Source organism: Macrobrachium nipponense, chromosome 8, assembly GCF_015104395.2.
Source record: "Macrobrachium nipponense isolate FS-2020 chromosome 8, ASM1510439v2, whole genome shotgun sequence".
Taxonomy (NCBI): domain Eukaryota; kingdom Metazoa; phylum Arthropoda; class Malacostraca; order Decapoda; family Palaemonidae; genus Macrobrachium; species Macrobrachium nipponense.
Genome location: NC_087203.1, coordinates 88,435,040 through 88,456,946, shown reverse-complemented (window position 1 = coordinate 88,456,946; position 21,907 = coordinate 88,435,040). Strand labels below are relative to the sequence as shown.

The 21,907-nt window shown below is 38.1% G+C and overlaps 1 protein-coding gene across 1 annotated transcript in view; it reads left to right on the top strand.

Moving 5' to 3' along the window:
- LOC135223306 (PE-PGRS family protein PE_PGRS18-like) overlaps positions 1-21,907 on the top strand; it is a 65,464-nt gene that overhangs the window by 41,573 nt on the left and 1,984 nt on the right. The window contains exons 2-3 of the mRNA XM_064261775.1: positions 17,048-17,216; positions 20,982-21,089. Of these exons, the coding sequence (XP_064117845.1) occupies positions 17,048-17,216; positions 20,982-21,089 (277 nt within the window). The remainder of the gene's footprint in view (positions 1-17,047; positions 17,217-20,981; positions 21,090-21,907) is intronic.

Below are 21,907 nucleotides of genomic sequence, written 5' to 3'. Positions count from 1 at the left end.
ATATAGATATAGATATATACATATATATGTATACATCTATTATTATATCTAATATATATATATGTGTGTGTGCACATACAGTAATTATGCATATACTTACACACACTAAGCATGTAGCCACACATGGGCCATTGCATCCCACGCATCAGATATATCCTTCATTCTCATCTGTGATTGTCCAGTCATTGATTAATATCATGTGCCTTGCTTATGAAGGAGAGCAATAATTCAGAATGCAACATAACTAATATACCACATTCATTTCCAGTACAAATGCTTCCTGATTTTTAGATTAAGGCGTCCCTTCAGTCTCTTAGTGGGCGTTCTCTCCCGTTTTCCTACATTTAAAAAATATTTTGATTCACTGCAAAGAAGTACTTTGGTGCAGGATGCTGATGAAGTTTAAACATTCATTCCAATTAAAGAATTAGCAACTTTTGAACTTTTTATAAATGATAATGATCTGCAATTCACGATACCCCTTGGTGCGTAATGATTTTAAAACTAACACTAGTGGCGGAAGACGTGAAAAGCTGAAAAGCAGGTTATCTTGTATTAATGTCTTTTCTTGTGGGGTGAGGGGGGGCATGTACTTTGTTTTGCATTTTTAAAGTATTTTTTTTTATTATGTGGAAATGAATTGCTTATTATTATTTAGCTGTTAATATCTTTGTTCGTATTATATTTTTCTTTTACTTTTTTATTTAGTGGATAAATGTCTTATTCATGTTGACTGATTCTTCTTCTTTTTTATGTATTTATTTTTTTATTTTTTTTTTAGTTCCGACGAGGACAATCAGAAAAAGTTTAAACTTCCTATCGCCGTATCACAATATGCTTATTTCAAAAGAATATTCACACTGATCTTGATAACAGAAAGGTTTCAATCAACGATCATTGTATGAAATTGTAATCTGTGTTCAACTTTCTCTCAGGAATCAGAGGAATAAGGATATTGAGCTGTCCCTCCTTTATAAGAGCCAGGCACACAAGGTAACACGGGTTCGGACCCCCCGATTTCACCCTTTATTCATTCCTCGACTTATGTTGACTTGTCTTGTCTGCACAATTCAGGGGACGGCTCTGGAGAGATCGCCTCAGAGCAATTCTCTTGACTGTAAGTTGTCATGTTAAAAGCATCCATTGGTTTCTGAAATAACGTTCCTATTGCTTTAGTCCCGGCTTCTTGTATTGGTATTCAAATAGGAGCATAAATTTTATATATGTATGTGTGTTATTATGGAATCTAACATATCTAATTTTGTTTGCGTCTTATTAGCTTGGTGTGTTCCTGTTAAGAGAAGCTTCCACTAGAAAAGATGATTTCTGCTAGTTGCTTGAATGAATATGCAGGAAGCTTAAAAAAATCTACCCCACTCGGTTAGGCAAATATGTAAGTGAAATGTGGAAGAGGAAGCTTGAAATAAAGGCGTCCCACGGAATTGGCCTGGTCAGGGATGCAATGGGAGGTATGAAAAAATGGCTCTTACCCTAGCATGAAATTCGACGCTTCCGGTTATGTATAAAGCGAGTCAATAACGACGGTTATGTCGCAGTTTTTTTTTTTATTGCTGGTATCACTTCCTATTTTTATTTGGCAATCAAAAGAATAAATCTCATTGTCTGTATTGAACAAAGGGACGATGGACAAAAACTATTGACTCAACTTATTTTGCGTTCGTAGAAATCGAAATAGTGTGATAGCGTTCTCTTGTGATAATATGACAATGGTTATTTCTCCCACTGCTGTTCAAATCAGCTGATTGTTTATATGTTCCACACAAGTTTAGGTATATAGTGATATGATCCTGTCACAGCATCAGTAAGGGGGTGTGTGTGTGTGCGCATGCGTTTGTTGACGGAAATTATATGAACAGCCAAATTATGACAGAAGCATTTAATATCAACGCTAGAAATCTTAATAATAACTTCCAACAAGATGTCATTAGTTTAAAAGAACTGAAATATAATGCAACTTGCATTATTTAGTTACATATATAGTCTTCTTTTAACTTTTCATGAAATTTTGCTGGAAAAACTTTTCACACACACACACACACACACATATATATATATATATATATTATATATATATCATATATATATATATATATATATTTATATATAATATAGTATATATATATATATATATATTTTACATACAATATATATATATATGTTATATATGTATATATATATATATATATATATATATTAATAATATATATATATACATATATATATATATATATATATATATATATATATATCTTTATATTTAAATTTTAAAAAAATAAATATATATATATATATTATAATAAGTTTGTAATCTTCTTAGACACGAAGATATGTTATTCAGTTGTATTCCACATAGGAAAATGAAGTGTTTTTGTAAGATTATGCCCAACAGTTTCGTTTTCATTAAGGAAAGAGAAAAAGTTTACAACTATACAGCCAAGAAAGATCTAAAATCTTAGCATATGAAATACTATTGCATCACACGCATCAGTAAAATGATATAATAAAGCAAGAATAGTTATTGAACAAATGAAAAATACCAAAAAATCTGAGATAATATGTCCCTTTAGAACAGCATAACACTAATATAAGTACATATTAACAAACGTATAATATGTGTACAAACCAGGCGATGATTTAAAATTTTATCTTTTTCTGTGAACGGTGCAAGCTGTCTTTATCAAATTTCTTTCAATAAAACCTGCGCTCTCAAATAAAATCTTTGACCCGAGCCAGTCAATTGGTAAATTACACATACTACTGTGAACACATAAAGCATTGTTTTTAGTATTTGTTCTTATGTTTATGATTTAAAATGCGGTTTTTGAGTGGCTTCCCAGAATGTCTTATATAAAAACTACCGCACTTGCATGGTATCGTATAATTGACTCCTTAATTGCTTACCGGAATATTACGAATTAAAGTTTTACCAGTGGTGCTAGGATATGAAAAAGTTTTACTAAAACCAAGTAACCCTAAATGAATATGATTATAATTGATAACTATGCTAATCGCTGCTAGTAAATAAAAATGAAAATATCTATATTTAAAAACTACAATCTTTTATTACTTCACCGCAAAACACACTCACACACACACATATATAATTATATATATTATATTTATTTAAATATAAAAATATCTTGCCTATTTTTGGATGGAGAGACATTTCGATAATAAGGCCATTATCCCATACCTCTTGTATTTCCACTTTGGGCCAATTGTGGGTTAGATATTCCGGAAATCGACGAAGCCATTAGGCTTCAGAAGTCACCCAGCCACGAATTTTCGGGGAATCTTCTGAAGAGACATCCGGAGACCTTTTGGATCACAGCGGCAACATTTAGAGGTCCTTTCCAGGAAGTGAACTGGAATGGGATACCAATGCAGTCTTGAACTTATGTAAGCTAGTTTCCGATTAGACTCAGGGAGAATGGAATAATTTGTTAGTTTGGTTTAATGGTATCTTTGGTTTTAATTATGGCCTTTGGCTGAATATTTGGTCAGGATTTTTAGGAATTATTAGGAATGAGCGGCCTCAGGATTTTAGTAGTTACGCCATTGTGAAATGACACCCATGACTTGAAAGCTTAGAACTCTCTCTCTCTCTCTCTCTCTCTCTCTCTCTCTCTCTCTCTCTCTCTCTCTCTCTCTCTCTCTCTCTCTCTCTCTCTAGTGCTGTTAAGACTTTACAAAGAATTTTAGTATGTGTATGTTTATTTTTCTGGCGTTCTTCCATTATTGCCAATCATGATTATAAATATCGTGAAGAAAGCCTCGAGATTCTCGACCTTGGTTTTCCCAGCTACCAGAACCTGGTGATAAAAGTGGTATTGTAAAGAAAGTTCTCAGCTGTCTTCTCCCTTTTAGCGTAAAAATTTTAATGTGGGATTTTTGGCTCCCGCCCGAGATTCCTCTTTCTCATTTAGGAGGAATTATAAGGTCCCTTTAACGAGCTGAGAATACGGAGGTTTTGTGATCGTTGGGAGAATTCGGATGTGTTTGATTTCTTTGTTTTCGTCCTTTGGGTGTCTGGTCAAATATCGAATAGGACTCCTTTACTTTTTTTCTTTTTTTTACCAACGCCAATTGCAAATGTCCTCTGAGAGAGAGAGAGAGAGAGAGGGGATGTGTTCTGTGGCCTTTGCCACCTTGGTGTCAGCGTCCTTCATCCTCACTCCATATAAACTTTGAATGACAAAAGTTGACTTCAACTTCCTCCACATCTTGGGGCGTTGATGAACTATAAACTCTTTGAAGAGGATGGTACCTCGTGCCGCCCTCATGACATCGCGCGAGCACCCCCTAGCACACGGGAGGAGAGTGACAGGAAATCCCTTAGAACTTTGGTTGGGCTCGTAGTACAATTTTGGTTCTATTACCTTTAACGAGGCGTGCTGCAACACGCAAGTCGGCTGCATAGCATATCTCCTTTGTATTGATTGTTTGCTATTCTTATTATTGCTTATATTGTGGCAGTTTCTAGTGTGACAAACTTGGTAATTCTCTATAGGCGTTATTGACACAATTACAAAGTCCCATTGAGTGATGAAGTATATTTGATATGCTTTTATGATAAAATGTACCGCATAAATGAATAAACATGTGTACACACAAGCCAGAAAGAAAATGACTTTGAATCGGAAATGAAATGCTTCCCAACGATCTTGCACTGCATAAATGACCTTTGCCAAGGTCATTTGTTCAAGGTTGTTTCAACAAAATGACGACAGAAACATGACACGAGACGGCTTAAGTCCTGTCTGTCTGCCTGGTATCATTGAGAAGGCAATAGAACGAGAGCATATGAAGACTATATTCAAACGCAGTTTTCATACGTTAACATGACTAGAATGGTGACACTTTATTTGCGTTGGTTGGGCTGAATCCAGGGGTACATATTAAGCCACTTTTTGTCTTACACGTTTAACACTTACTAGCCGCCTTGGGCTAAGGTCTCGTGCTTGCATGAGGCCAACTTAACCTTGGTCAGTCAACAAGTTTACAGTAATAAAAATAGCAGTCGTGAATATAATACAAAATATGGACGATTTGTGCCAGTTTTAATATATATATAACATATGATATATATATATATATATATATATATATATATATAATATTTATATTATCTTATATTATTATATAATATATATCTTATATCATATATCTATATATATATATATATATATATAATATAGATAAATTATATTATATTTACCATCTATTACTATCCTCTCTAGGTGTTTTTAGCCTTCTATCTCTCTCTCAGGTGAAGTTCTTTCTCTCCCTCTTTTCCCTTGCGCCAAGGGTCTTTCTCTCTTTATGCAGAAGTAATGGAGTATGATTGCATCGGTTTACTTTTTTCACCGGGTGGTTCTCGATGACATGGCGTGACCTGGTGTGTCGCTGAGGTAATTTTCTTGGGAGTGAGACGTCACGAGCCATAAAAGAGCTTTTCCTGCTGTGTGTGTCATCGTCCAACTCGGTAGTTTCATTTGCTTCTTGTTTTCTGTTTCCTTCATTCCTCACTTCGATGAATCTTTAATCCTGGCAACACGGGGCGAGTTCCAGAGAGTTTTGTCGTTGTTTTATTTATATGGTAGAGTACTATGCATTATGTGATGTATGTATAGTCTTTCAAGTGTTTTAAATGTTATTTGTGTGTATAAGTCTTCCTTGTATGAAAAGACATCGTTGACGTCATGTCGATTAGGACGCGTCTTGGTTCGACTTTTTTTATTTATCAATTTGGTTGCCTTCGAAAGTGAACTTGATCGACTCTTCGTGGATATTTTCTCTTGCCAATTGAATGTAAAAAAGCTATAAATATCTTCTGTCTGAAACTGACGTGAGACCAATACTTTGCGTGACCTGAATCTTGTATACTTCAAATTAGTTGTTGGGTGAAACTGACCAGAGTATAATGTATTTTTCACGTTTGTTGCATTTTAGGGAAAATATTCCTAAGGGCTTATTATTCAGGTATGTCATATATAGTGAATGAAGTCCCTAAGATTTGGAAGGAAATGTTTAATTTCTCGTTATCAGCCATTTTATCATCTTAGAATTCGGTCGTCTTTTGAATTGTATATAAAAAAATTCACAAGTCTGCTGAGAATAATGATTATTGTTACCAACTTATTGATCGTTATGTACACCAGTCATCTGAAATCTTTGAGTGATTCATAGTTCCCCCGAATTGACTATCCCACGCCCTGGTTGTAAGAAGTCGAGAGAACTGTTGCTATCAGGTATTAAAATCAGTTGAAAGCCAGGGGTTTTATTTCTTCGTAGTTAATATTTAATTATGCTGTACTTAGGTCTGTTAGGGAAATATATTGTCCATTATGAGGACTGGCAATTTTTTTTATATCAATTATTTATTTATTTGCTTGTATTATTCATATTGCAGATATCTTCAAAATTTATCGCTCAAAATCGATATCCTTTTGAATACCCGAGTTTTTTTTATAATAGCTATTATGTTTTCATTATTTCAAGTAAGGGCCCGTCATTATTATTGTTGTTGTTGTTATTATTGTTATTATGATTATTGCTCTGTAATTAGTCATGTGAACTTTTAACGATGAAAATCACGTATTCAAGAGAACTACCTTATTTCCAGGGTAATTTTAATCTTTCTGGCTCGAAATTGGCCCAAAATGGATTTTTTTTATTTCTTTAAAAATGATCCCATGTCTCTGCCGTTGTGCGGCGTCGAGTTCGACGCTAATGCAATGTCGCTCATTGATTTTCTTCCTCCTTCGTCCGCATGGAATTCTTCAAACTTTTTCTTCACGATCTCGTGATAACTGATTGTGTCACTGTCGTCATCACTGCGTTTGAACTGCTTGTGTCACGGTCGTCGTCACTGCGTTTGAACTCCTTGATTGTGTCAAGGTCGTTGTCACTGTGTTTGAACTGCTTGTGTCACGGTCGTCGTCACTGCGTTTGAACTGATTGTTTCACGGTCGTCGTCACTGCGTTTGAACTGATTGTGTCACGGTCGTCGTCACTGCGTTTGAACTGCTTGTGTCACGGTCGTCGTCACTGCGTTTGAACTGATTGTGTCATGGTCGTCGTCACTGCGTTTGAACTGATTGTGTCACGGTCGTCGTCACTGCGTTTGAACTCCTTGATTGTGTCAAGGTCGTTGTGTCACTGTGTTGAACTGCTTGTGTCACGGTCGTCGTCACTCCGTTTGAACTGATTGTGTCACGGTCGTCGTCACTGCGTTTGAACTGATTGTGTCACGGTCGTCGTCACTGCATTTGAACTGATTGTTTCACGGTCGTCGTCACTGTGTTTGAACTGATTGTGTCACGGTCGTCGTCACTGCGTTTGAACTGCTTGTGTCACGGTCGTCGTCACTGCGTTTGAACTGATTGTGTCACGGTCGTCGTCACTGCATTTGAACTGATTGTGTCACGGTCGTCGTCACTGTGTTTGAACTGATTGTGTCACGGTCGTCGTCACTGCGTTTGAACTGATTGTGTCACGGTCGTCGTCACTGCATTTGAACTGATTGTGTCACGGTCGTCGTCACTGCGTTTGAACTGATTGTGTCAAGGTCGTCGTCACTGCGTTTGAACTGATTGTGTCATGGTCGTCGTCACTGCATTTGAACTGATTGTGTCACGGTCGTCGTCACTGTGTTTGAACTGATTGTGTCACGGTCGTCGTCATTGAATTTGAACTGATTGTGTCAAGGTCGTCGTCACTGCGTTTGAACTGATTGTGTCACGGTCGTCGTCATTGAATTTGAACTGATTGTGTCACGGTCGTCGTCACTGCGTTTGAACTGATTGTGTCACGGTCGTCGTCATTGAATTTGAACTGATTGTGTCACGGTCGTCGTCACTGCGTTTGAACTGCTTGTGTCACGGTCGTCGTCACTGCGTTTGAACTGATTGTGCACGGTGTCGTCATTGAATTTGAACTGATTGTGTCACGGTCCGCGGCACTGCGTTTGGATGCTGAGGTCAAGGTCGTAGTCATGCGTTTGAACTGATTGGTCACGGTCGTCGTCAATGCGTTTGAAATGATTGTGTCACGGTCGTCGTCACTGCGTTTGAACTGATTGTGTCACGGTCGTCGTCCCGGCGTTTGAATTGATTGTTGTCACGGTCGTCGTAATTGCGTTTGAACTGATTTGTCAACGGTCGTCTCAATGCGTGAAAAGGATTTGTGGTCACGGTCGTCGTTATTGAATTTGAACCGCTTTGTGTCACGGTCGTCGTCACTGAATTTGAACGATTGTGGTCAACGGGCGTCGTAATGCGTTTTGAATTGATTGTTGTCACGGTCGTCGTCACTGTGTGAATGATTGTTGTCACGGTCGTTCGTCATTGAATTTGAACTGATTGTGTCACGGTCGTCATCCTGAATTTGAACCGGTTTGTGTCAGGGTCGTCGTCACTGCGTTTGAATGATTCTGTCACGGTCGTCGTCACTGCGCCTGAAACTGATTGTGTCACGGTCGTCTCATGCGTTTGAACTGATTGTTGGTCACGGCGTCGTCACGAATTTTGAACGATTGTGTCAAGGTCGTCGCACTGCGTTTGAAACGTTGTGTCACGGTCGTCGTCAATGAATTTGAATGATTGTGTCACGGTCGTCGTTCACATGCGTTGAATGATTCTGTCACGGTCGTCGTCACTGCGTGAACTTGATTGTGTTCACGTCACTGCGTTTGAAAACTGATTGTTTGTCACGGCACGTTTCGGTCGTCATGCGCTTGACTGATTGTTTGTCACGGTCGTCGTCATTTAATTTGAAACTGATTGGTCACGGTGTCGTCACTGCGTTTGAACTGCTGTGTCACGGTCTTCGTCACTGAATTGAATCGATGTTTCACGGTCGTCGTCACTGCGTTTGTGAACTGCTGGACGTCACGGTTGTCCGTCACTCGTTGAACTGAATTGGTCACGGTCGTCGTTCATGCGTTTGAATGATTGTGGCAATGTCGTCGTTCACTGCGTGTTGAACTGATGTGTAGAGGTCGTCGGTCACTGCGTTTGAACTGATTGTGTCCGGTCGTCGTTCACTGCGTGTTTGAACTGATTCTTTTTGTGGCAAATTTTCAATGTCGTCGTCACTTTGTGCGTTGAATGATTGTGTCACGGTCGTCGTCAATGAGCGTTGAACTGATTGTGTCACGGTCGTCGTCAACTGTGTGTTTGAACTGATTGAGTCACGAGTCGTCGTCACTGCGTTTGAAATTGATGTTGTCACGGTCGTCGTCACTGGTTTGAACTGATTGTGTCACGGTGTCGTCCTGCTTTGACCTGATTGGTAATGTCGTAGTCACTGCGTTTCGAACTGGATTGTGTCGACTGGTCCGTCGTCACTTTTGCGTTTGAAACTGATTGGTGTCACCGGTCGTCCAGTCACGCGTTGAATGATTGTGTCAATGTTTCGGTCGTCACTGCGTTTTGAATGATTGGGTCAACGGTCGTCGTTCAACTGCGGCTTTGAACTGATTGTGTCCACGGTCTCGTCAGTGTTGGAACTGATTGCGTCACGGTGCGTTTCGTCAACTAAGCGTTTGAACGATTGTGTCAAAGGTCGTCGTCACTGCGTTTGAACTTTGATGTGTCACGGTTTCGTCGTCAACGGTTTGAACTTGATTGTGTCACGGTCGTCGTCACTGCGTTTTTGGAACTGATTGTGTCAACGTCGTCCGTCACTGCGTTGGCAACTGATGTGTCACGGTCGTCGTTTCGTCAACTGCGTTTGAACTTGATTGTGTCACGGGTCCGGGTCGTCACTGGTTTGAACTGATTGTTGTCACGGTTTCGTCGTCACTTTGCGTTTGAACTGAATTGTTGTCAATGTCGTCGTCTGCGTTGAACTGATTGTGTCACGGTCGTCGTCAAGCTTGAACTGATTGTGTCACGGTCGTCGTCACTGTGTTTGAACGATTGCGTCACGTCGTCGTCACTGCGTTTTGAACGATTGTGTCACGGCCGTGCACGCTTTGAACTGATTGTGTCAAGGTCGTTCGTCACGCGTTTGAACTGATTGTGTCGGTCGTCGTCACGGCGGTTTGAAATGTTGCGTCGGTCGTCGTCACTGCGTTTGAACTGATTGTGTCACGGTCGTCGTCAATGCGTTTGAACTGATTGTGTCACGGTCGTCGTCACTGCGTTTGAACTGATTGTGTCACGGTCGTCGTCAATGCGCTTGAACTGACTGTCACTGACGTCAATGCATTTGAGGCATTTGGTTTACGGTCTGGGTTTATCATAGGATTTTATTTTATTGGTAATATTTATAGAAGTTATTACACGAAGTTTTATTGCATAGCTATTTAGCGTCATTGAGGCAAATGATATAAGGAAATCTTTACCCACTGTCACTGTTTCATTAAGTAGCCCCGGATAACCGTCTCACCAAATGCTGTTTCTAGACGAGTTTTCAGTTGACTTGTTTAGAGCTTTCAAGTTCAATTGACTCATTGGAGCTATCAAGGTTCCCAAATCTTTCCATTTTTTTTTAAAATTTGCGTAAATTCTATCTTGGCTCTGTGGAATTACAGCTCGGTATATTAAGAAACCCTACAATCCTTAACGTGGGACAGTTAATGTTATTTTAATGTTTACAAATTGGAGTTATTCTGTGTTTTTGTATTTCAGTTTTGTTGTTTTGGTATACTGATTTTAATTGTTTTTTCAACAGCGTCTTTGGTATTACTTCATTATGTGTATAATATTTCATATTTCGATTACAAATTTGTGACTTTTGAGCTTTGTAAATCTCATATTCTTGTGTATAGTTGTATTTAACAGCTTGACAGAAATAATTTGCAAATGTATATACTGCCTACTTGTTCCTCATCGAGCGATTTTTTTAACATATCCAAATGAAAATGTTAGAGAATACATCAGCAATTAACATGCCTCTAAAGAAAAATATAGAACTATGGAAACACAGGAAGTTGCAGATTCTATCGGTCTCTGGTTTCGGTAACAAAGCACGGAATTTCATTCCACTGAATTCCTCTGTTTTTCGATGGTAAGAAAATACGGTTTATTAAAATCAGTAATATGTGGGTTGCTGATCCATTCATCGATAATCGTGAGAACTTGTAACCTAGCGGGTGTTACTTGGTTACCCGAGAGGCGTCTTTCCTGTCTGTACTCTTAGTATAAATGGAGTTGATGATGGAGAGGGTCAGAGTTTTCAGGAACTTTGAGGTTGGCTGGGCTCCCTTTTCCTCACACATATCTTTTGTTATGGACGCTGCTTTTCTCGTTCTTGGCCATCCTTAGAAAATGTCAATATGTTTGCTGTGTGCGTGCCTGCAGGTCGGTTGAATGCATATCTCCAGCGAAATAGCAATGAAGACGAAAAATTGGAGCATATTGTTCAGACGTTCCATTCCTGATCTCCGCAGTTATAACCGTTATAATTTCACGCCTGGCCGAGGGTTATATTGATGTTGCTCATGTTATTATTCTTAGCCTCCTTTTGACTGTGACCTTGACTCGAGGAGAGTGCTGTAAATTGGAAACAAAAGGGTCATTATTGGAGAATGAAGCAACTTGAGCTCATTCTTTTGTCGCTGCTGCTCCTCCCAAACCCCCTCACTTCCCCCGTCCCATCCTCCTTCCCCCTCCTCCTTCCCCTCCCCTTCCCCTTCCCTTTCCCACTTCCCCTTCCCACTTCCTGTCACAGGAAAAGGAAATGAATTCTGTCTGTAAAAAAAAAAATTTCTATTTATTCATACAATATTATGAAGCTTTAGTACGTCTGGGCCAGAGCAATCCAAATAAATAAATGAAGTTTTGACAAAAATCTACTTGAATATCCTTAGGTTATATTTCCATAAACAAAAATTTGAATTAGGAATTTTTAGATGTGTTTCATCGGTTTAGTATTATTATTATTATTATTATTATTATTATTATTATTATTATTATTATTATTACAGCACAGACCTTAATGACAAGATATATCTTAAATCTCGTCGTTGTATCACTAAATTGTTTTTGAGTTACATCCTTCTCCTACTATCTTAAAACCACCTGACGACTCCTTACCTTTCAACTGTCCATGACCGGAAACCCACGTACCATCTTCGGAATTCTAGCCACCCCTTGAAAACTCAGCATCCTTTGCTATTGAAAACCTTTACCTGACCCACCTTCCGAAAAAGTCCTCCGACCCCCCTCCTTCGAAAACCCCGACCTACCCCCACGAGAAACCCACCTAACCTGCCACGCGGGAGGTGGAGGTATGGAGACCGGCACTGCAGTATTTTCGGGAGGAAACGCAATTTCATTCTGCATTCAGTTGCTCGTGGCACTCGCTCGAGTGACGTCAAATAGACGGAAAAGCGACGGATAAAATGTTGCAATGTTTGCTACGGAGTTACTGAAGCTGGCCGCCTGAAAGTTCCAAATAACTTATTTTGTTTATGGGGTGATTCTTTCTTCTTGAGGTGGGATGTGGAAGTCAGGTTTCATAGTGGATGCGTTTTGGCCGGTTTTCTTCTTCTTCTTCTTCTTCTTCTTCTTCTTTAGCCATGACCTAAATAGTTTTCTTTGGATTTTCTTCGCGATTTTCCTGTTTTTTGGTGGAAGGATTCTTGCTTATAACTACTTTTCAAAATTATTTTTTTCGCGTCGCTCTCGTCTTGAAAGTTATAACCCAAAATGAAATTTCTGTTCGGGATGTTCTTAGCAAAAATTATTCGAAAAAACAAGATGTTCTCCAACAGAACAAACTGTGCCTTTACATGAGTTTTTAAATAATGAGTAATTGATTCCAGTATCATTTTGTTCGCAGTTCGATTCCTTCCTTCGTCCTCTGCTTTTATATTTACAACTATTCATAGTGCAACTACGAGGCTTTCTCCTGTTACACCTATCAAACCTTGTAACTGTCAATTTTTGTTTCAGCTCTAAATGACCTCATAGGTCGCAGCGCTTGGCCTTTGGCCTAAATCCTATATTCATTCATTATATTTGCAACTAGTTCGTCATCGACATCAATGAGTAGAATATTATATTATCTGATGTATGCGATCTGCGATTTGAACCCATATCGCAGTTTGATTTTTTTTCTTTCGTGATCCTCATCACAATAGAATTGGGTACTAAAGAGTCTATCTAATTACAGTCTCTTTTGGTTAGGATATTTTTTATTTACATGTGAGAACGTTTCCTTGTTTGTTCATTATATAATAATTTGTTTGGAAGGAAAGTGACAGAGAGGTCTGTTGTTATTCTGTTGGTTTTTTGTCTGTGATGTCGCTAAATATTCGTATGAGTATAATTAAACCTGAAGCACTTTCCTCCATTGAGAAGTTTTTGTTTCCCAAGCTAAACCAGGATCCCCTTAAGGGGCTTTGTAGGGGACACGACTTTATGACTTATTGAAATCGCAATTGTAAAAATATTTTTATACGTATTGATGAAAAATGCAGTCTGCAAGAACGTTGCTTTTTTTTTTAAATATGTGATGATTATAAGTTTTTACTACAGGTTTGATATGTAGCAGCTAGGTTTTTTCCGAATTTATTGCCTCACCGAATTTATCAAAAGAGCTCTTTTTGAACATGTGGTGTATATCAGATTTTGCCTGAAAGGTATTCGATTTGTATGAAATAGCTCCGTAATTAAAAAAAAAAAAAAAATTATAAAGCACACAATAATCAGAATTCTATTTCTAGAACGTAAGTCGCCAAGTAATCGGTTTGAGTGTTAAGAGATATGATAAAGTGTGTGTTATATGAACCTTCCCCTATTCAGGACGTGTATAAATTCTTGTATGTTTGCAGTTGGGTACGAGTGTTCTGTATATCAGGAGAGTAGTTGGTAGAGTTACGTGGAGTTAATTTTCTGTTTTTTCCATGAAATGAATACAAACACACTTTTTTTAGTGCGTGCGTGTGTGTGCGTGTTTTTTTTTTTATAGGAAACAAAGCTTTAGGGTTATAGATCGTGTTAAAAATATGTGCCATACTATGCTTTCTGAGAAAAGGTCACGGCTTCTAAAAGTCACTGAAATAAACAAAGTAGCAGTGGAATATATATATATATATATATATATATATATATATATATAGATATATATATATATATATATATATATATATAGAAATTTTTATATATATATATATATACATATTATATATATACATATATATATATATATATATATAGATATATAATACATATATATACTATATATATATATATATATATATATATATATATATATATATATATATCTATATATATATATATATATATATATACACACACACTCCACTGCCACCTTCAGTTCATTTCAGTGATTTTAGAGGCCGTGACCTGTTTTCCGAAAGCAAAGTTTGACACGTATTTTCCTACTCCAAATACGTTGAGGTATTGTTTGACTGCAACTGTTATTATTATTCTTGATATGTTTTCTCTTGAGTGCTATGAACTGTATGGCGCAAAAACATATATCAACCAGTGCCACTTCATAGTTTGTGCTCTTAATTTGCAACATTGTTAAACAAATCTACGACCCAATATCCTTGAACACGTAAAGTGTAAATTCACAAATCCGCCCAATACTTTTGGCTCTTAGTGGGAACTGATTTAATGGTTTTTCAGTTAAAGAAATTAAGAAGAAAATAAAGTGAAAGGGAAAAAATCCCATATAAGCCAAAGCCATTGTTATCCCAGTGGAAAGACGAGTATTGTCGCTGCATCGATTTCTTTTATCAGGTCCTTCAGAAGGATTGGTGTGGGTATCGATCAGATGACGGCAGTGCACTTTGCTCCTGTGTCTTTTGATGTTTTGGACTGGAAAATATACGCCCCTTGGGTCGTATTCAAAATTCTATCGTTATATTGATAGATGCATGAATACTTTATTATGCTAGATGTAACATTCTTAAGTGTGTATAGATTTTATAAGGCTAAAGATTTAAGATTATTAGTATAATCGTTTGCTAGTTGTTAGAAGGAACCGAGACTGGTGTTTTGGAAAAGTGGTCAAATATTCGACATTTGTTTCATTTCAGTTCAGTTGCGTATGCTGAAGTGAAATGTGGGTAGAAAGTACCTTAGAGTTTACAAAAATGCCCTGCATTTACAAGGTAGCTATAAAATTTTCATATTCTGTTTAAATGATTTGTTAGAATGATATTACATAAAACAGTAAGGATTGAAAAGGAACCGATTAATATACATCTCTCCCATTTTCATTGCCCTAACTGCCTCTTTGAGTTTTTTTTCTTTAAGGATACCATAATGAGAACATTCGGTGTATTATATTCGTATTTGGCTCTAAGAGAACAACACTGATTGTTGTTAATAATTAACATGTGTTCACCAACATGAGGAATTAGCCCGTAGGTACCTTCAGTAGCAGTTGAACCAATGTGCCTTGCCACCATCTGTGTTTGAAGGTATCGATAAATAGGACTTGCGAATGAAGTATGACAAACGATGATCAACACGTACGTTGAACAAAAACTCCTTTGTGATTGGTGTTCTCTGATCAGCTAAAGTAATCGGTCATAGGGCCGATTACTTACGCGAACAGTGCGTAAGAGTAAACATGTGAATGCTAATAAAAGTGGGTTTGATAGGCAAATCATTATCATCATATTTGAATGAGTCACTATAACGTGAATGAATGCACGCTAAGTCATGTTTATGTTGTCATGTCTCTGAATTCAGAAAAGATCATAATTGACCACAAAATAGTCCTAAACACTTGAAATGCCGTTTTAAAGGAGCACTGGGTTCACCTATATTTTTTTACCTCATCCCGTGACTATGCAAGGGGCACGGGACGCTGTGTGAATAAACCAGGTTGTATGTTTAACCTTTTCCCGGTATGTTCATATTACAGCCTTTGACCGACAACCTATATGCCATCCATCTACGTTCATATTACAGTGTTCCGGAGTGACCTTGACCTCATTTTATTCGGTGAATTTCATAGGGAATTTTTATGAGGTTTGGGTATCGAAGTCGCCGAGTAATGTGATGGTTTTAATTCTAAAATCTTTTGTTTTACATAATCATGGAATGAACGTAGGGCACTTGTGAGAAACTTAAGAAGCAAGTGGCCTGTAAAATACACTCCATGTGGCGTCACAAGGCAGAGTGGCTCAGAAGGCTTTTAGGTTTTTGGTTAATTAGAAGCCGGTGCCTTATATTTTTTCCTCATTAAATACCGCCAGGAGATGGTAATTTTACAGGTTGAGACAATCCCTCTCTCTCTCTCCTCTCTCTCTCTCAAGTTTTATTTTAAATTGCCTTTCTCACGTCAAGGAATTTTTGTTTCGAAAACAATTTATTTCGTGGAGGTATTCGGTTAAAGGTATATGTTTGATTCATAACCACTCACTTATAGATCTATGCTTGTTTCCTTTCGTATTTTTCTCCTTTCAAAGCAGTTGCATACCTCTCTGTCACCATTTACTGCTTCAGTGAGTTTCATACCAACCCATTCATCTGTACATTCACCGAGAGCCGCTCAGTCATACAGCTCATGTATAATATACGGGCCTGCTGATTTAACAGTGTATTAATGCTTACATTATTGTTAAGGTTACTATCATGCAAACAATCCCATATATTAGTTAATATGTTCCTCAGTTGTGTACCGGATATTTTACAGCCGCCATCACTACAAATATAATAAGCTTATTATCGTAAACTGATAGATCTACATTTAGATAAACATCCTTATGGCGGTGATCATGATTATATAATTATAAGCTGTATCTGTACGACCATCATTAGCACAAGTGATATTACCATAGTGCATAGTATAATAAAATTGTCGATTATCAACATAATGCCTGCCTGTCAAGATAACAAGCTGTGAAACTGAATTAAATGTACTTAGGCCAATTAGAAATAGTATTTGATTCATTTTTTTCAGTTTTATATACCAGCATTTGCTAGGTTAGTAGATTAAAGTTACAATTTGCCTTTAATCCCACAAGTTAGTAAGTCAAACAGAATCATTTCCTTCCATTTGGTCCTAACATCCTCTATCCCCAACGCAGGAGATACCCCCGCGTCGTGTATTCCATGCTCCGGCAGAGCGAGGACGAGCCAGAAGACGTCCTGGGTGAGATCCTCATCAACATCGGTCTGGCCGACCCGGAGGATGCCCGGCCGCTCACGCCCTCTTCCTCGGAGACCTCCGAGTCCCCCCAGCCGTCCGAACAAGAGGTTCGATATTATCGACTCGGAAAAGGAAGTGGATATCGCACGCTTTCGCTTCCTAATCATCCGCCGTTGCTCCCTCCACTCGCTCTCCACTCGCTGTTCCCCGCTGTGCGTGCACCCTTCTTCCTTCCCTCTTCGCTTTGCTTCGGTGTTTGCTATGGTCTGGCTCGCTCACGATTAGATACGTCAATAAGCTATCAGAATTTTTTAGCTATCGCTCCCCCATCCCCCCCTGCATGCTACCACGTTCACCCCTACACTATTCTATTAAACCCCTTTCCCTTCCACCTGCGTGCACTTGACTGCTTTGTTGCTATAGTATTGTAGCTGTTGATGTTTGTTAGTTATATTTCACTTCATGTTTTAGGTCTCATTTTTCTTTCTTTTTTTTGGTACATATTATATTCAGATCACATATGAGTCGGTACTTTACAGAAAGAAGAGACAAACTCTAAAAGGGTAGATTAATGTTTTTCAAGTTAGCGTAATCTATCTTCCACTTCAGTCTTCATGATAACTTGAAAAGTTATAATAGGTACATAGTAATGACTTACTGATGAAGTTATCTTTTAAAAGAAGCCCAAGCTTACGACTCTCCTGTCATCGTTATCTCCAGAGATAAAGAAATTATACTTAAAAAATAGAAAAGCCGACCGCAAGACTGTCGATGTAGGAACGCCTATAATGATGAAAACAAATTAAGTTCTTTGGTGGGGATTAACTGCACAAATAATAAAAACAAATGAAAAAAAGCCTCTTGAATTCTTCGTTCGGAAAGTATCAGAAAGATTTCAACTTGTTGGCGATGTCGGAATACATCCTCTTTAAGGTGTAGTGTTGTTTTTGTATGTGTTTCGATGTTGGTGTCTCGCTCACGGGAGTCGTTTGTTTATCTCGTCGCTTTCCACTTATCTTTCCATCGCCTTGATTTGTTTATAAATCCCCCTTTTCTCCAATTCTATAAAAAAAAGGGGATAAGCGACAAATAAAACTGATGCATGAAACAATATTAAATAACTCGGGAAGCGGGACTATTCAGCAGTACGTATTAATACAAAATAATAACATACACATAGGTATATCAATATGCAGGAATAAAAGGTGATTGCATATTCAATTTTCCTATCTATGTGTATGTTAGTATTTTTGTATTGTACATACGTAAATACGTAGTACTGCCGAATAGTCCCGCTTCCCGAGTTATTTAATATTGATTCATGCATCTGTTTTATTTGTCGCTTTTACCCCCTTTTTGTAGAATTGGAGAATTTGACGGAGTGTCATAACCACTGATGTAATAAAACAGTAAATTCGTTCAATAATGCTTTTTCCGGCATTGTCTGGCAGTGAAGGAAAGTATTAAATTCACAAGTTATTTAATGAAAAGTAGTCTTAGTTGAATTGTAGGATTTTTAGCAGCATTTCGTCAAACATTAAAATGCAGTGTAATTTGATCCTTTCCACTTGAGATTTCAACCGGTAATAATTATGCGCATATTAAAGCTGCCAACATTTCGTTTAATTCATAAATCTGATTACTGCAGATTTATGGAGGAATAGGCCAGTACAGCTGAATTCCAAATTCTCTTTGCTGGTTTCATGAGGAACATACGATAGCCTTCCTAGCCTCCTCTTTGCTTGCTCGTTAATCGCAATGTCCTTGCTTTTAAATATATGTACATCGCTAACAGTCAGTTTTTAACTGCGTTTGTTTAACTGCCTCTGATAAAAATCTGTATGTGAATATTTCTGACTGTCTGCCATTTGTTACATGTAGATCTCCGTGACCATCCACCAGATGAAGCACCTCAGTGGCGTGATCGTTATGGTCTTGGCCTGCCACCTCGGTGGCCGCGAGTTCGATTCTCGGGCATTCAACTGAGGGATTGGAGATGTGTATTTCTGGCGATGAAAGTTCACTCTCGACGTGGTTCGGAAGTCACGTAAAACCGTTGGTCCCGTTGCTGAATAACCACTGGTTCCATGCAACGTAAAAACAAACCATCCACCAAATGCGTGCATGAATCCCCAAACTGTCCACCAATTCCTTACTTGTAGATTATTCAGACCATCGTTATACTTGTGTACATCACGGTTAACTGTTGTTTGGTGTCCTTTGGTTTCCTAAGCTTTCGTATGAATGACTTTCCTTCATTGCTTACAGTTAAATCTAGGGGCCACCTTCCGTTGTGCGTATTTATAATTCCCCTTGGCTTATCTAGCTGCGTTTGCATAATACTTATGACCGTTATTTAGTGCTTATAAATAATTCATCATTGTTACCCTTCATTAATTCCACCTCAAGTCATCCTGAGCATGTCTTATTATCTCCTACCCTGCTTGCATGTAAATCCTACTGACTGTTTTCCATTGCTTGCATAGGAGTCCTGTTGACCATTTGGTAATACTTGCTCTTAAAGCCTCAAGACCTTGTAACTTGTAGCCGTCCTTGATTACCTCTATTGAAATTCTCTTATTTGATTACGTGAAAATCTTTCTGATCATTCCTTATAACTTGTATATAAAATCCTGGCTACCCCCTTGAATTTACTCCAGTAACTTATGTATAATTCTTCCTGATCTAACTAAAACCACTTGCATACAAGTTTTCTTAAAAATCCTTCACTTCTTGTACATATATTCTTGTGTCAGAAGTCACAGACTGTGCCCCTGTTTTAATCCTGAACCTTTTTTCTTTCTTCCTTATTTCGAGTAGGTCATCAAGATGACGTCACACACATCTAAATACCTTAAACTATCTTCTGCCGAACACATCTAAATTCCTTAGACCATCCTCTACGGGGAAGGAATTCCTCTTCTTTCACCCATTCTGTGTCAGATCACAAATACCCACTGAAGGCCTGCAGCTTATCCCTACGACCTTCCCTCTTCCGCCACCTCATCCCTTTCTGCCATTCCCAGCATGAAGGCGATTCCTTTTCGTCTCTTCCCTTCCCACATCGAGATTCCCAGCACCTTCTCAACGTTTTATTTGTATCCTAACTGTGCTCCTCTCTGCTTGTAAATTTCCGCAGTTCTCTTCGGCTAGTATCCGAAACCTTTAGTCCATCCTTCGACTTCACATTAGTCTCTCTCTCTCTCTCTCTCTCGTAAGGGGGTCTATCTCAGACTCACCTTTAACATTTAAAGATTGGCTGAAAAGCTATTGCAGCGTCTGCAGATGTTGCTCCGTTGTGATGACGCGTATCTCTCTCTCTCTCTCTCTCTCTCTCTCTCTATTCATTTATATGCATTTTGTCTTGAAAATGTATTCTATAAGACTTTTTTTTTTGTGTCTAACATACCCTTATATCCTCCCTAACCATTCTTAATTTGTTCATCTGTTGATGATCCCTTCTGTTTCCTATTGATGTTAAGGTATTTCTTCATTGATATATGAAAAATAATGCTGAGTCTCGTATGAATAGATTTTCCTTTACCTGAAGGTAATGTGTTATCGGAGCAACCTTTAAATGTTTAAAACAATGTGGAGTTCCCTGGTTGCACGTTGCTTATTAATTTTTGAATGGGAACAAGCATTTGGAAGCTGATGATTTACCTTTTGCCATCTTAATCACAAGGAGATTCGGTGTTTACGTACGTTACATATAAAGAAGCAGCATCACACATCACGTTAGCCACCATGGTTTCCTTCAAGTTCCATATATGAAAAGTTCGAGACTTATTTCAGTTTCCTATATTCCGAATCTTCATAAAGTACCACCAGAGGTCTGCTTAATGCCTAAAGCGAGATTGTCTCTCCGGCAGATGAATATCAGTGATTTTGATGGGTCAAAGTTCACGACAATTCCCTTGAGGGCGGACGAGGCAGCCAAGAGATTGATGGCTCCCGCTGAAGCCGAGGAATCAGACGAGGTAAGACGCTACATATCTTCTTGCATGGCATTTGGTCTCTTGAAGAGATTGTTTTATGTAAAGGATCAGAGGTTATTTAGGTTTTAGGCGAAGCATACGAAATGCTGCAGTACATAAAGGTTTGTCGCTTATTAAATTGTAGTTGGTTTACTGATATGAAAGTCAGTTGAAGTTTACTGATATGAAAGTCTTCCTCTTTCGTGTCAGTACGTAATACAAGCAAGAAAAGTTGGCGCCAAAGTAATTATTTGAAAGCGTTCTAAATATGCGAACCGGTTTTTAAAATTAAATTTGTAAAATAATTTATTTTTAGTCCCAAGCACATTTCTTAGAAATATAGAATTAAAGTAGTCGAAGAATAACTCATATGCGACAGATATTATTTTTTAGCAATGTGCCTTGGAAATATCATAAGTTCAGTTTTATCACCAAACTCGAGAGTTCAGCTGTTAATTACATATCTAATGTGGTTTGTTGCGTAATTGCTGGAAAACTGAAAAGCATATTTAATTTTCCTAAGAACAGTTTGAATTTTATTTCCTTCATGACTGAAATGATTTCATTTGGATGCCACCTCTCTTTTTCCATAACGTCGACTGTCCTTTTCAGTCCCAGTCCTGGAGACCTAAAAAGGATAGTTTGGAAAACTACTCATGTTAATTGCTCTCTGTTCGTAATCCGCAATATTGGTTGAATTATGAAACTGCTGTCATTGGGGTTATTGCGAAACGCGGCGTGTATTGTCAGCTAATTTTATCATTGCAGCTGCATCGCTTTGAAAGGCCGTCGCCATTGTCATTTTCATAAATTGTTCCCGT